This window comes from Metopolophium dirhodum, chromosome 1, assembly GCF_019925205.1.
Source record: "Metopolophium dirhodum isolate CAU chromosome 1, ASM1992520v1, whole genome shotgun sequence".
In the NCBI taxonomy this organism is placed as follows: Eukaryota; Metazoa; Arthropoda; class Insecta; order Hemiptera; family Aphididae; genus Metopolophium; species Metopolophium dirhodum.
This window is the reverse complement of record NC_083560.1, coordinates 73439695-73454752: the sequence shown is the minus strand read 5'-3', so window position 1 is coordinate 73454752 and position 15058 is coordinate 73439695. Positions and strand designations below refer to the sequence as shown.

Here is a 15058-nt window from a genome sequence, read left to right as displayed (position 1 = left end):
CATATAAAATGAAAATTGTTTATTTTAATTGTATTTAACAATATAAATTTTATTAACGCGATATTCCGAACGCGTCGAAATTAATTCAATGGTAGTACCAGCGTCGCATGGTCTAGCCGCTACTTGTTCTTCGATTTTTACGTCGGGAGCGGACTACCAAGCGAGCGTCGCGGTTGTCGTCGACGGCAGCTGTAGCTACTCGTTAAAACGGTCACTTAAAACGCGTTTAATACGTTAATCAAGGTGGATATATCCACCTTGATGTTAATATTATAATATCTAAATATATCGTCTAAATATTTCCAATGCGGCCAACCGTTCAAGGATTTATTTTTGTTCCTACTTTTTACGTGGGAAATTTAAAGTGCCGTATCTCAACTCGAGATTTTTTTATAAGAAAATGTAAATATGTATACTTGCATCTTCGAGTAGTCGTTTAGCCGGTAATACACAAAAAAAAAAGATTAAAAACAAAATAAAATGAATTCTTTTGCTGTAAAAATATAATTATTTATGAACAAATACTCACAATATCATTATATTATCGTCTCTTTTTGTCGTTTATAATGGTTTTATTGGATGTGACCGATTTCTACAAATGACAGTCTGGCCGTTATTTATTATTCTGAAAGATTTTAGTTTATTTATTATAATGGTGTGTGAGCATATCATTACAAGTCTTAATATAATGTAAAATAGGTACAAAAAAATGTTTTGCTGTTCCCCTAAAGATGTACGGAAATGTGATACCACTGTATTATACTTGAATTTATTTACTTTTCCAGTAACAGTCATAGATTTATCTACCTATAAAGGCTAAAATATTTTGGATGGAATTGAACTTTTCTATTTTTATTTGAAAACAGAAAATGTGCTGCTTTCTCTGAACTTCATTAGTTTATACTTGTATGTATATTGCTGATATTACGTGTTAGGTAGGTATATGTAACAATATAATATTATTAATTTGGAAATAAAAACAAATTAATCAGATAAGAAGAGAAACCGATAGCATCAAGTTTTTAGTTACCTGTTGTATCTATTATTATAAATACCTGAATAGCCAACTATTGGTTTGTATTACCGTTTAAGTTCATAGAGACCCAGATAACAGCGTACTCAAAGCACTCAAAGCTGGGCAGTAACTAGTTAAAAAGTTAAAAGTTAAGTTACTTTTTTTGATAACTTTGAACTTAACTAGTTAAAAAAAATTAGAATGTAGAAAATAACTTAGTAACTAAGTTATTTCTTTTTATAAATAATTGTAACTTAACTTAGTTATTTTGTTAAAGTTAAAGTTATTTGTAAAAAGTTATTTACAAAAATTTTCCTATTATGATTTATGAACTGTATATTATTTGCATTGATATTTCTGAGAACCGCCAGGACGGAGTTATATCTACTGAGGATTGTAGGTATGTATATTATTATATTTATTACTATTTTCTATAATATACTATAATATAGACATATAGTAATAATTACTAATTAGTAGTATTATAGTGAATAGTGATTATTATTATTTATTTATTACTTTTTTGAAATATAACTAGGAAGTTAATATTTTCTATGAAACGACAACAGTTAAGATAATAAGATGTATGTTACATTGTTACTAGTGTACTGTGTACATTGATAGGTAGGTAATAATACAATTTCCAGAACGAGTCTAATTAGTAATTTCTGATATGGTGATACTTATATCGTGTTTTCTAGAAACTACAATCTACATTCCTATAATATTATATTGGTATAAAAATAAAATAATATGTAAGAATTAATTGTTGTCAATTTATAAGTCTCTATATTACATAATATCAGCTTATGTAGACATGTAGTAGTGTGTCAACTGGTGTGAGTGTGTGACTATGAGGGTTTCAAGTTCCAACAGTGAATTTAGCAAGTTTGAATTTAGCTGGGCAAGTTAATGATTTTTTATAACTCAGTTAAGTTGAGTTAATATGCACCAATAACAAAAAGTTAAAAGTTTAAAGTTAATTTAACTATGGGTTAACTCAGTTAAGTTAAAAGTTAATACACATTTTTTCTTAACTTTTTATTAAGTTAAAAAAAAGTTAATTTGTTTATACAACACTAACGTACTTAATTTTTTTCCAACCCAAAACTAAATTATAGGATATAGTTTTAATACTTCATACAGATTTCCAAATAAGTAAGATTCAAATGATATAAATTTTTAACTTTAAACAATTTACAATACATATTTTTTGACATGAAAACGAAATAGATTGAAATAGTGAAATATTATAAAATTAAAAACAAAATAAATTAACTTAACTTACTTCTTAAAATGAAAAATTAACTCGTTAATTTCATGTTAATTAAGAAAGAAATTTAATAAGTTAACAGTTAAGTTAATGAAAAGCCAAAAATAACTAGTTAAGTTAAAAAGTTAAAATAAAATTAACTTTTTAACTTAACTTTAACTTTTTAACTCGTTAATGCCCAGCTTTGGAATTTAGTCATTTGTCAATGTACCTAATCCTTCGAGTGTTAATGCGTTATAGTGCCGAGTGCCGATACTGATTTTGTTCGTTAATATTTCATAATAATATAATTTACGTATACCAAGACTTAAAATTTGCTTATAATATTTTTTTTGGTGCTGTTATAATAACTATAAGTACTTACACAGTTATACTCGAAGTAAGTACTTACTTAGTACTTAGTTTATTTTTATTCTCCAAGTATAATGTCTTCTACCGAACTTGGAGAAGAAAATGCCGAAGTTAATGAAGTGTTGACAGATAAATGGTCTCAGATATTGTCATATTATAAGCAAATTAATATAGACTATGAAAAAAAAAATATTAGATTTAAGTGTCTACTGTGTTGTTCTAAAGAGCATATTATAAGTACATTGTTAACATCAAACTCAAACCTAAGAACACACATTAAAGTAAGTTGATATTTTTATAATATTATCCAGGTACGGGTACCTATAATTATTATAATTATTTATTATATTGACAATCATAGATAATAAAGAAATGTCAAATGGATAGGCCATCAGCCTTTTATCAGTATTCCAAGACTGATAAAAAATGAGGCGATTTTGGGGTCCGTTATATTTAAATATTTTATCATATAAATATGTAATATATATTATATATTCGGTAGGCGTTTAGTAGTAAACAAAAAACGAATAAGTTAAAATTCTACTCAGTTTTCCTCCCCTTTCTTTATTATCTACATTGACAATAGTCAAAAATAATGTTTGAATCAATTTCATTTTCAATTTTATTTGATACAAAAATACAATTATTTTGATGTAACTATGTTTTAATAGAATATTCATCCTTTACATCTCACCAAGTATAATATGTTGTGGAAAAAAAGAAAATTTGATGTAAACAGTAACAATAATACTAAAATGCTTCAGATAACGCTAGCAGAAACATATTCAAAACAACCAAAACAAAAAATAACTCAAAAAATGTTTATTTAAGCTAATTTAGAATTAATTGTATCAACAGTTTCACCTTTTTCTTTTATTGAACATCCAGCATTTATCAAGTACTGCAAAGATGTTGTTAACATGAACCAGTTTCACACAGAACTCTTATGAGAGATGTTGACACATGCTTTACTAATATGAAAGAAGATATGATTGAAACATTAAATTGTGTTGAATATGTATGTGTTACAGCTGATTGTTGGACATCTTTCAAAAGGTTAGTTATATTGTATATTTCAATATTTGTATATAAGCCTGAATATAGGTTGTTATACAGCAAATATTATGTTTCCATCATCTCTAGTGTAATAATTTTATAATTTTCTATGCGTAGGTACTATTATGCTGAGTACTAACTGTCAATATATTATGATTCTCGGTGATATTACTTTATATTAGAAGATTTTATTTTTAACACATAACCTATGTATTTTTAGAGCATTTATAGGTTTCACAGTACATTGGATAGATCCTCAAACCTTACAGCGGAAATCAAACGCATTAGCATGTAGGAGAATCATGGGAAGTCATACATATGGATGGAGCTGGCTGAAGTAATAGAGCAAGTTCTAAATGAATTTAATATTCAATCAAAAACAACCCACCTTGTAACTGATAATGCTTACAATTTTGATAAAGCTTTTAGGTAATTTTTTAAGTTGCAGAAATATGCTTTTGAGTTGATAATTAATTTGAATTCTATGTTTTGTTTTAGGACATTTGGTGTTTCTGAACTTAATGATAATGATGTTACCATGAGTACCTACATATTAAAGTGATCAATAGGACGATAAATTAGTGTTATCTAAATGTAAAATAATTAAATTAAAATTTGTTCAGTAATATTTGTTGTCTTAGCAGTTAACTTATAGCAAATAATAGATATAATAGTTATATATGTTTATATTGATATAATATGTAACAACAATAGTACAAGATTAAAACAAAACAAACAACACACATTTAAAATAATATGTATAAATTTAATGAGTATACAAAAATACATTTTATAAAAATAAGTAATTATCATAGACTAATGATTGATAATATTAAAAATTAAGAAACTATGTTGTCATACAACTGTAATAGTTTAGTTGAGTAAATATTCAGTGAATCTATTGTAACTATATGTAATTAATAACATACATAATACATGATTGTAGATATTTTACTTATATCTTTGATTGATATGTTTATTATACATTAGTTTTTCTGAATTGGGTACCAAAACATTTTTAATCAATCTATTATAAGTCAGTCTTATATGTACTCATAACACTAACAATAATTTAAGATACAGTTTCAGTAGCAATAGGCCATGCAACTTCAATCAATGTAGACATTGAATTTTTAATGGAAACAAAATGCCGCTTAAATTCTAAGCCGCAGCCTCTTGAAAGTCTGAAATCAATCAGAGTTTGATGATTCATTGGAATTACATTTGATTTAAACACTAAGCGCTGATCTGTAGTAGTAATTGTAAACTGCAACATAGTACAATATTTATAATTATTATTGGTCTGTAATATGTTAACGTAACACAAAACACAAAAAATAAGTTATTTTTATTTGAAAAAATGTTCAATTCTAGGAAAATTAATATAGGTTTAAAGTTTCTATTCACATTAAGAAATGTGAATAGAAACTTTAAACCTGCCCGGCCTGGGCTCGCTATAATTGCCTATGTTATGTATTGCTCGCTTCATGCATTAATTTACTTGCATTTAAAGTATATCTTTGCATTTTGTTGTACGAAGGTGATTTGTTTATATACACTAAAGATGTTAGTGTGACCAGAATATATCTTAAGTGTTTAGTTTTTTTTAAATATTTAAAATCTTATAATAGTAATTTTTATTATGTACACTTCTGTAACCGTAGCAGTCAGTTATCACAACCGGCCATTACATCTTTCAGTATTTTTAATTACTCAAAAAACAAAACGTTTTATTTAAATTCTGATACTTTTGTTGTCTTAAGGGTACCGGTGCCAGTTCTTCAAATTTTCCACAATTCTATAAAATTTGAAAAATTAAATTTTATATTTTAGTTACCACCTTAATTTTAAGACTTTTCCACTAATCTACTATCCGATACCTATTTAGCAGGGGTTGATAGGGTGTATTAATCGAAAAAAATGACTACAGGAATTACTCTCAAGCTTTGTAGAATTGTCGGATTTTGATGACTATTTTTTTATCTGAAAAAAGAAGACTTCCTACAGCCCTCATCGATCTTTGATTTTGTATTTTATTTCAAATAAATGTATTAAAAAATTTGTAAAGAAAATGCTTTTTATCTTGTATTTTTTAGACATATTATAAAATAAAAATAAAATATTTAAAAACAGTGATCGATGAGGGCTGTAGAAGATTTCCCTCTAGCAATAAAAACAAAATTTTGAAATTTGGTTGATTCTACAAAGCGGTATTGTTATTCCCGCAGAGTGTATTTTTGAGGACAAAATGGCATCAGCACCGGGCGCCTTGACTACACAGTCAGACAATTATATGTAAATTAATTAATATCAAAATAAAAATGTTTAATGGGTAAATTATTGTGTGAGCAAATTATATACATATAAGATAGGCAGATATATCAAGTCCAGCCCAATGACGTCATCCAACCGTTAACCCTAATATCTCTTTAAATAATATTGTTATTTATATTACATTTAGAACAAATCTTTTTTAATAGTTTTAACTACAATAATTTAATATTTAATAATAATTTGAAGAAAACATTTTTCAATTTTGGTTAAGAGGACATGGCCTCTGCATGTGTTGTTGTCATATCCTCTTAATGTAATATTTTGTCTAGAAAGTAAAAACTTATAAAATATTTTATAATATAGTATGTTTACCTCTACTAACTATTTGTATTTTCTTTTTTTTGCTTGTACCCCTTTCACGCTTTAATATAATATGATTTGATCATTTGCATCTCTATTTTCTATCTACATCCGAGGTGACAGCTGTTTGATATTAACAATGATCTACGCTCTACGGCCTATCTCTACTTGTCTCATCAAACTCAATATCTCAGTGCGCAAACACAGATTTCTATCTCCAATGGGACCACAATACCAAAAATAGGGTGACCAAACGTGACATTTTGTTTCATATGCGTTTACCAGGGGTGTAGCGTGCATGTAAGCTCTGTAAGCACTGCTTACACTTTAAATGAAAGAAAAAATAAATTTGATCAATCACAACTAATGGGTACAAAATAAATGATTTTTAAAATTTTAATTTTATTTATAAAATATTTAAATTATAGCTGGTAGTGGTTTTTGTTATTGTTTATTTGTGTTGTACGCTGTTTACTGATTACCAACTATTTTAAGAAAATCATCGATTGTAGGTCTATTTTTAATCCATTCTGTATTATGTTAACTGCATAATCATAATACGATATATAGTGTAACACATTCTGAAATTGCTTATGCGCAATTGTTGTTTTTGAATAGTCTATAATGCCATAGAGGGGGTCACGTATTTAACTAGCGTTTGTTACGTACACTGTCACTGTCATTCGCCTAATAGACTTTTGAAGTATTTATACTTCAATTTCTTTATTTTCTCGAAGACTTGAATTTATAACATGGATTCATTGGCAAGTACCTCAAATTTAAATTTAAATGATAATAATTATTGTTAATGTATTATTGAACAGATCTGTTACAAAAATCTTTTGGAACTTACTCATTTTCTGAAAAACAAAATATTATAAATAAGGGAAGAACTACACTAAAACTTCAAAATTTAAAATCAAAAAATAAAAAAACTTTTCGATATTTTAATTCATCCTATTATGATTCAAATAAATGGTTATCTGGTTGTGAAAAATCTCAAAAACTTTACTGTTGGCCTTGTATTTTATTTTCACGTGAATCAAACGTTTGGTCAAAATTTGGTTTTGTTGATTTAAATAAATATCATAATTTGAAACATTGTCATAAAACAAATCGTTCACATATTGAATGTTTAATCACTTTAAAAAAATTTGGTAATGTTAGAATCGAAACATGTCTAAGTGAAGCTTATAAAATAAGTATTGAAAAACATAACGAAACAATAAAAAATAATCGTTATGTTGTTAGCCGCTTAATTGATGCAACATGTTAATTGGCCAAACAAGAGCTTCCATTTCGTGGACACGATGAACAAATAACCTCAACAAATCGGGGTAATTACGTAGAATTAATTAATTTGATGGGGACACTTGATCTCAAATTAATCGGACATCTTTTGACCGCCACTGTTTTTTCTGGTCTTTCTGGAGATATACAAAATTATCTTATACAATCAATTTCTAATGATCTAATAAAAAAAGTTACATTAGAAATAAAAAATGTTGATTTTGTTTCGATAATTATGGACGAAACTACCAATGTCGTATCGAAATCTCAATTATCAATAATTTTTTGATATATTACATATGAAGGGGTACAGGAAAGATTTTTGGGATTTGTAGACGTCATTCAAGATAGATCAGCGAAATGCTTAGCTGGACATACTTATAATATTTTACAAGAATATAATTATGAAAATAAATTAATAGCACAAACATATGACAGGGCCGCCGTCATGTCTGGGCAACATAATGGTCTGCAGGCGCTTGTTCGATTGAAATGCAAAAATGCAATGTTTGTACATTGTTACGCTCACAAATTTAATTTAATTTTAAAACAGTCTGTTGATCACATAAAAGAATGTAAAATATTTTTCCTCACGCTTTCTGGACTTTCATCTTTTTTTTCAAAATCTACAAAAAGAATTTATGCACTTGAACAAGAAGTAAAAAAAAGATTTCCATCTGTCGCCCCAACTAGGTGGAATTATAACAGTAGACTCGTTGAAATGATGTCCGAGTATAAACAAGAAGTATTAAATCTCATGGATACAATTATAGAAAATGGAGAAAAGTGGGACAGCGAAACACTATCGTGTGCTAGAGGATTTTTTCAAACGATTCAAGATTTTGATTTTAATTTTTTCCTTTTAATATTTAGTGATATTTTACCTCAAGCAACTATTTTGTTTTATATATTGCAAACAAAAATATTTGATGTCACTTATTGTAATACAAAAATTTTAGATTTTATCAATCACTTAAAAAATATGAGAAATAATTTCGATCAAATTTGGTCCAAATCTGAACAGTATTTAAATACAGAAATACCATTAAGATCAAAAAGACTAAGAATAACTGAAGTTTCTGAAGACAAAAAAACCAATTACCGAAGACTATTTTTTGAAATCATTGATGTATTGGTAACAAAAATGAATGAGAGATTTTCTGAAATTTCTAAATTACAATTTTTTTCATTATTGGATTTTTCAAAATTTGATCAGTTTGTTAATCAGTTTTCAACAAGTTCTATGGACTCACTGAAAAATTTGTATGGTGAATATTTTGATTTTTCTATACTTAAAAGTGAATTAACTATTGTGTATTCATCAACCGAATTTCATAAAAGAAATATTAACGAACTTTGGTTATATCTTAAATCAACTGAACTATCTGAAAGTTTACCTCAAGTTACAAAATTATCATATTTAATTTTAACAATTCCAGCAACAAGTGCAGGTGCTGAACGTACATTTTCGACATTGAAAAGGATACATACATATTTAAGAAACTCTCAATCACAAAATAGACAATCAACGGTGTCAATTTTATCTATTGAAAAACAATTTAAACCCAAATTCAAAAGGAAAACAGTTATTATGATGAAGTTATTGAAAACTACTCAAAAAAACCAAGACGAATAAATTTATGTTTTAAAAGTGATCGTTTATAATAATTAATAATAATGTTTTTAATTTGATTTGTACAACTAGTATATTTTTAAAAATATTAAAAATGTTAAAAGGATAAAATTTTTTTATACATAATTTATAATTAGGTATTTAGGTATAGTACCTATATTCTAATCACTTTTGAAAAAAAAAAAATTCTCTGCTTACATCTTATTAATACCCAAGCCACGCCACTGGCGTTTACTGATACAAAGTAAAGTAACCTCTTCATTGTTATTCTCTTATAAGAAAATAGCAATATTATAGTTCATAATATTACATCAAACTTAAATCCTAGTTGATTAGGTTATGATCACACAATCACGGCTTTATTTCTTCACTCTCCGCTCAACAGCTAATAGTCTGATATTTTATGATGCACATGACCATCCTCAGTATATTAGTAGACATACAAACAATATTTCCTTTTCCACCCTTCTCTATTCAACTTCTTGAGGACTACAGCATTCCATACATACAATGTGTAAATAATGAAATGAAATGTTTGTTTTTGTCAATAATATTTATTTATTTTTTGTGTTCACTAATTATTTATTTCTATTTATAACTTTTAAATTGTTTGGTGTTAGCTAATAACTAATTTACTAAAACAGAAATAAATTACCAAACTAGGTGTATTGATTTTCCATATATATCCCAAATCATCCAGGAACAGACCTAAATTGGATAATGCTGCTTTGTAATCTAAATTGACTAGAAATCTTGTCATTCTCTTGACTAATTTCTGCATAGAGTTCTAAAAATATGACAATTTAGTATATCTGATAAAATAATACAAATTATCTTTAATTACATTTGGTGTGGAGATGGACTGTGATGTAAGAAGTTGTGAAGACAGAAGCAGATCGTCCACCTGTGTTGGCTGGGAAAATGAATGTATTTCAGATTCACTATGTGACATAGAAGTATCGAATGCAACAGCTGCCGAAGCTGGTTGAGAATAACATTGACGACCATCGTCCAAATCTCTGTCGGACCGAACAGATATTCCTACTTTTTTACTATCTAAATAAAATGTATAGTCTTGAGAGTCTGACACTAATGATACAGTTTAATTTATTTAAAAATATTATTATAAACAGCTATTTAATCACACAGATACCACAGATACTAGTAGTTTATTTACCCTGAAGTCGCTTGATGCCCAAATGTGTATAAAATTGTGTTAATAATAATTATATTGATAAAGTAAAAATATACCACGAGTTTCTGACTTTTTGAACCAATGATGTGACTGAATTTTTAATATATCATATCTTTTGAACGGTGTTGGTGTTAATATCTTTCTCACAAGAGACAAGGCTAAATTATCTAATTTATTCCATGGTGAATGATTAGCATAGTCAGTAGTTTTCCACAATTTATAATCTTCATCACTATCAGATGGCATATCCCAAGGCAACTCTAAGCAAACATAAAAGATTTTTATATTAAATTTAATAAATTATAATTTTTTGTTTCAATAATTACAATAATTAAATATATCTACGTGATAGTTTTCAAGCTTTAACTTTACAATCAACTTAATTCCAGTAAACATGTATTATATACTCGTGCCTACAAGAGAACATTACCATGTACCACGTCTGATCCCGTGCATTCGGGGCTCCTTGACAGCGGTTTGTAAACATTAGGAGCTATACACAGTATTCCGTTGCAGACAAAGTGTGAGGTGGGTTAAAGGGGGGGGGGGGGGGGGGGTGTTGCCTCAGACCGGCAAATAGTAATATTCTCTTGTATGCTGGAATATAGTATCTATTTTCACAAGTATTTTCTATTATGTATAATTCAAGTAATTAGCAACAATCTAAAAAATAAAATAAAATCTAATAGCATTTCATTTTTAAATATATAGGTACACAATATTATTACATGAACATATAGAAAGAGCTTTAATTATAAATTAAACAAACAAATTTCCATATTAATGGTTGCTTAAATATAATTTTGAGAAATTTTTAAAGGTAACAATTATATAGAATGCGGCAGTCAAACCCGATGATTTTACATGAACTGGTGGGCGTGGCTAAAGTGGTAGAGATTTCGGGTATGTTCTTATCGCTTTTAAATACCCGGATTTAGTAATCATGGAATTCGAGTGAACAGCGTGTGTTCGCGGTAAAAGCGTATTACAAAAGCAATGATATATGTAGTAGAAATGTGTAGCTAACCAAGGAAGGCATTTGCCTGACACAATCTTTAAAAATGAAGTTTTCAAATATATAACATAAAATTCCTCTTGTGTAATTTTTATTTGTTTGGCAAAAAATTAATAAAATTGTTTTTCTATTTTTTTTATTTTTTCAAATCGTCGGATTTGACTGCCGCACCCTGTATAAGATATATATACAATTTATTTTCTAATTTAAAAGTTACAACACTGAAAATGACTGATGCAGTATCAAATGCTAATAACTTAGGTACTAAAGCTTTAGGATGTTTCTTAAAAATTTAACCTACAGCTAGAATACCAAAGAGATCAACTCTGACACATTAGTTATCATTTATCAGTATAATATAACATTGAAGTGCATGTATGAAATATATGCGATTTAATTTAAAATAATAAATTACCTCCAGCGAGCATCGAAACCAGTATAATACCGCATGCCCAAATATCAGAAGGTTCTGCTTGATAAGGTAAAAGTGAAAGAACTTCTGGTGCTAAATAAGGAATAGTTCCACATTTCTTATCCAGCTTACGCCGCTATTTAAATTATTGTAAAATATTAGATAATTATGTCTAGGAATGGGATTTAAATTTAATATAACTAATTACTAAGCAATACGTTTTCATTTAATAAAAAATTTAAAAATTTACTATTCTCTAAATTAATTGATTTTAATTTTACTTTGTATAATTGGGTAAAATAAAAGTATAATATATAATTTTAAGAAAATAATACACCAGCATCTATTGTCTCCGTCTTACAACCATACAGCATAACAAAATTGTGTTCAGCAGAATCCATTTTATTGTTAATTTTTATTTGAGTTAAATTGATTGTATTATTAAATTAAAGGATAAGGAAATTATCTAGGGCGTCTCATAGTTATTTATTGATATTTTAATTTTAAAGAGATTTTCAAAACTAATATTTTACATAATTAGGTTTATACAGTCGTTGCCAGATAGATTGGCACGGAAGTGCTTTTCAGTAAGTGTAGCCGAAACTCATGTAGTGTTTTGGCGTGCTTCACCAGGTTGTTTATCATAAATGTATAAAAGAAATCTCAGCCGACAACAATATTAATAGATTAATGTGACATGGAAGCTATGGAATACACTAATATAGATGGATATTTAGTAATTTACGCCACTATTTGTTAATTGGTAATAACATCTAAAAACAAAGAACCTAGTTTTCTGTTATCATATTGCGAGCGTGTCTTAGATAGACACAGTTAGATACTGGCAACAACTGTAACTTACTTTAAAATTAATGTATTAGTAAAAACCTTAGAGATGCCCTAGATATCATTTTTAAATTTATACATTTTTCAATAGCCTAATAATTTACTATAATATTGAAACTAACAACATAAATGGATTTTTCTAAAAGTAAATTTGCTATTTTTTAAGTTTGTAACACTAAGATAACATATGCTGGTGTAATATCCTCTTATTTTTTTTCAAATAATTACAAATTCATCAACATTTTATAATTGGTTAATTTCTTATTTCAACGCATATTATAGTTCACACGGATCTTGCCTAGAAAAATAATGTTTTTATTTAAAAATACTATTAAATTCCAGAACATGGCAGGATAATATTATGTAACTTGCATTACCTTGATAAGTAATATAATAATTTTAAAATACTATGAATTACTATTTAATATTTTTTTTTTTATGAATAAAACTATCTTAAAATTAATTTGATCAATTTTTGTAATTCAAACTTGTTTTGCTAATTTATTTATAGGGGTTGTGTTAATGTAAAGAATTAGAGAATAGAAAAGTATTTTTTCACAAGAATCAGTCTACTAAATTATTCATTTTTTGTAAAAAATAAAGTATACATAAATATCACCTACTTTTCCACCACATAAAAACATAGTGGCTAATCCAAAATCACTTATTTTTAGATTTCCATTTTCATCCAATAATAAATTTTCTGGTTTCAAATCTCTATGCGCTATACCATTATTGTGTAAATACTCCTAAAAAAAATAATGGTGTAAATCATATGCAAATATATATATAAAACTAATAATAAAATGTTTTTTGTTTAAAAACTTACAACTCCAGCAATCAACTCTTTGAAGAACTTTCTAGCATCAGACAGCGGCATTCCAACATCCGGTTCTAATTTTCAAAAAATATTTGTTTATATTAGAGTACTAACAATGCAGTTATTAGTTAATACCATAAAATAATGAAATTTTATAAATTCTATAGAGATGGTCTATCTAAAAAAAATTAACTATTATTTTACAAGTGAAAGAAAATGTACCAGTACATATAGACTGTGTAATATTATAACATATTTTTAATGTATGATTGTGTTTTATATTATATAATATGTCTCTATAGAATTTAAATAATTCATACATTCAATAATGCCAAACAACCTTACCAATTCTATCAAATAGTTCACCTCCAGATGCATATTCTAAGAATATATAATAAGTATCTATAGAATGACGCTGTCCATAATATTTTATTATACTTGAATGATTCAATCGGCTATGTATAGCTGCTTCTTTTTTTACCGTAGCCAATGCATCAGAATAGTTTTGCAAATCAATTGTTTTCATGGCCACAAAGCAATGATTACTTTGATTCATTAAAAGTTTTACTCTGAAAATAATCATAAAATAATAAGAAACTTAGTTGGACACAAGTTGAAAAAATATTAACACTTCATACATAATTATAAATGTAAGCGAAGCTTAATAAACTTATTTGGAGGAGCAAAGTAAGTTGTGATTCTGGAAGTTTTTTTGAAAATGTTAATGTATATAGGTAGGTTAATCAAAATTCTAATTATTAGGTAGTAGACAGTAGTTTTTTAAGTTTCTGACGTAAAATTAACATTGCGTACAAATAATAATAATCTAAGAAAGTAGTTAAATGTTAATATAATTTGTTACGACAGGTATATAAAAAATATATTATTTGTAAGCAATTTTAACGTACTCGCCAAATGTTCCTTCGCCCAATGTTTGAACAATATTCCATCCTTCAACAAACGGAGTATTCATTTATAAATGTACAACCTAAAACAATAATCCATTAGACACTTGTATTAATTTTGATTCAGAATCGAGTAAGTATAAATTACAAAGAGAAAATTCAAAAAAAAAAAATCGATAAACGTATTAATAACAGTGTTTATATTTGAATTATTATCCGATTTTCAAATAAATGTGTTGGAACTTACTTAAAACGTATTCATTCAAAAAAACACAAACACTCAAAATTATAATAATTTCAAGCAATTTATTGTTTTACTCAAACATATCAATAATTATAATGAAAATTACAGTTTAACAATAAAAATTAGATAATTAATCATTAGCCCTAATCGCTAACACCGGACGCGATCAACAACAAAGCACAACAGGACAACACAGCATTAGGTAACACACTAACCCAGGACGCTTTACAGTAAACGTCGTTCGGTAAACAGTGAAACAAAAAAAAGGAACAACAAAACGTGAAGTCCGTTAACCTCGTTTATTATTTAAAAAGTGAAATTTGTTGGTTATGCTTTCATACTATCGATAGTTGATATTCGGTTATTATT

The 15058-nt window shown here is 27.2% G+C and overlaps 1 protein-coding gene across 1 annotated transcript; it reads right to left on the bottom strand.

The window, feature by feature from the left end:
• Positions 1–4472: 4472 nt before the first annotated feature.
• On the bottom strand, positions 4473–14991 carry LOC132935193 (serine/threonine-protein kinase Chk1-like). The gene is made up of 10 exons (XM_061001664.1): positions 14693–14991; positions 14449–14528; positions 13886–14109; positions 13550–13614; positions 13344–13469; positions 11878–12010; positions 10504–10707; positions 10097–10308; positions 9908–10039; positions 4473–4962 (listed from the first exon to the last, which is right to left on the bottom strand). Exons 2-10 carry the CDS (start codon positions 14511–14513, stop codon positions 4768–4770), a joined length of 1356 nt encoding a protein of 451 aa, XP_060857647.1. The 5' UTR covers positions 14514–14528; positions 14693–14991; the 3' UTR covers positions 4473–4767.
• Positions 14992–15058: the final 67 nt, after the last annotated feature.

Excerpts from the sequence above, each read along its gene's own strand:
- LOC132935193 (XM_061001664.1), bottom strand. The coding sequence starts at position 14,513 with ATGAATACTCCGTTTGTTGAAGGATGGAATATTGTTCAAACATTGGGC. Across the intron at positions 13,615-13,885 it reads TGAACTATTTGATAGAATTG|AACCGGATGTTGGAATGCCG; the intron begins GTAAGGTTGTTT and ends TTTGAAAATTAG. Across the intron at positions 10,040-10,096 it reads AGTCCATCTCCACACCAAAT|AACTCTATGCAGAAATTAGT; the intron begins GTAATTAAAGAT and ends TCATATTTTTAG.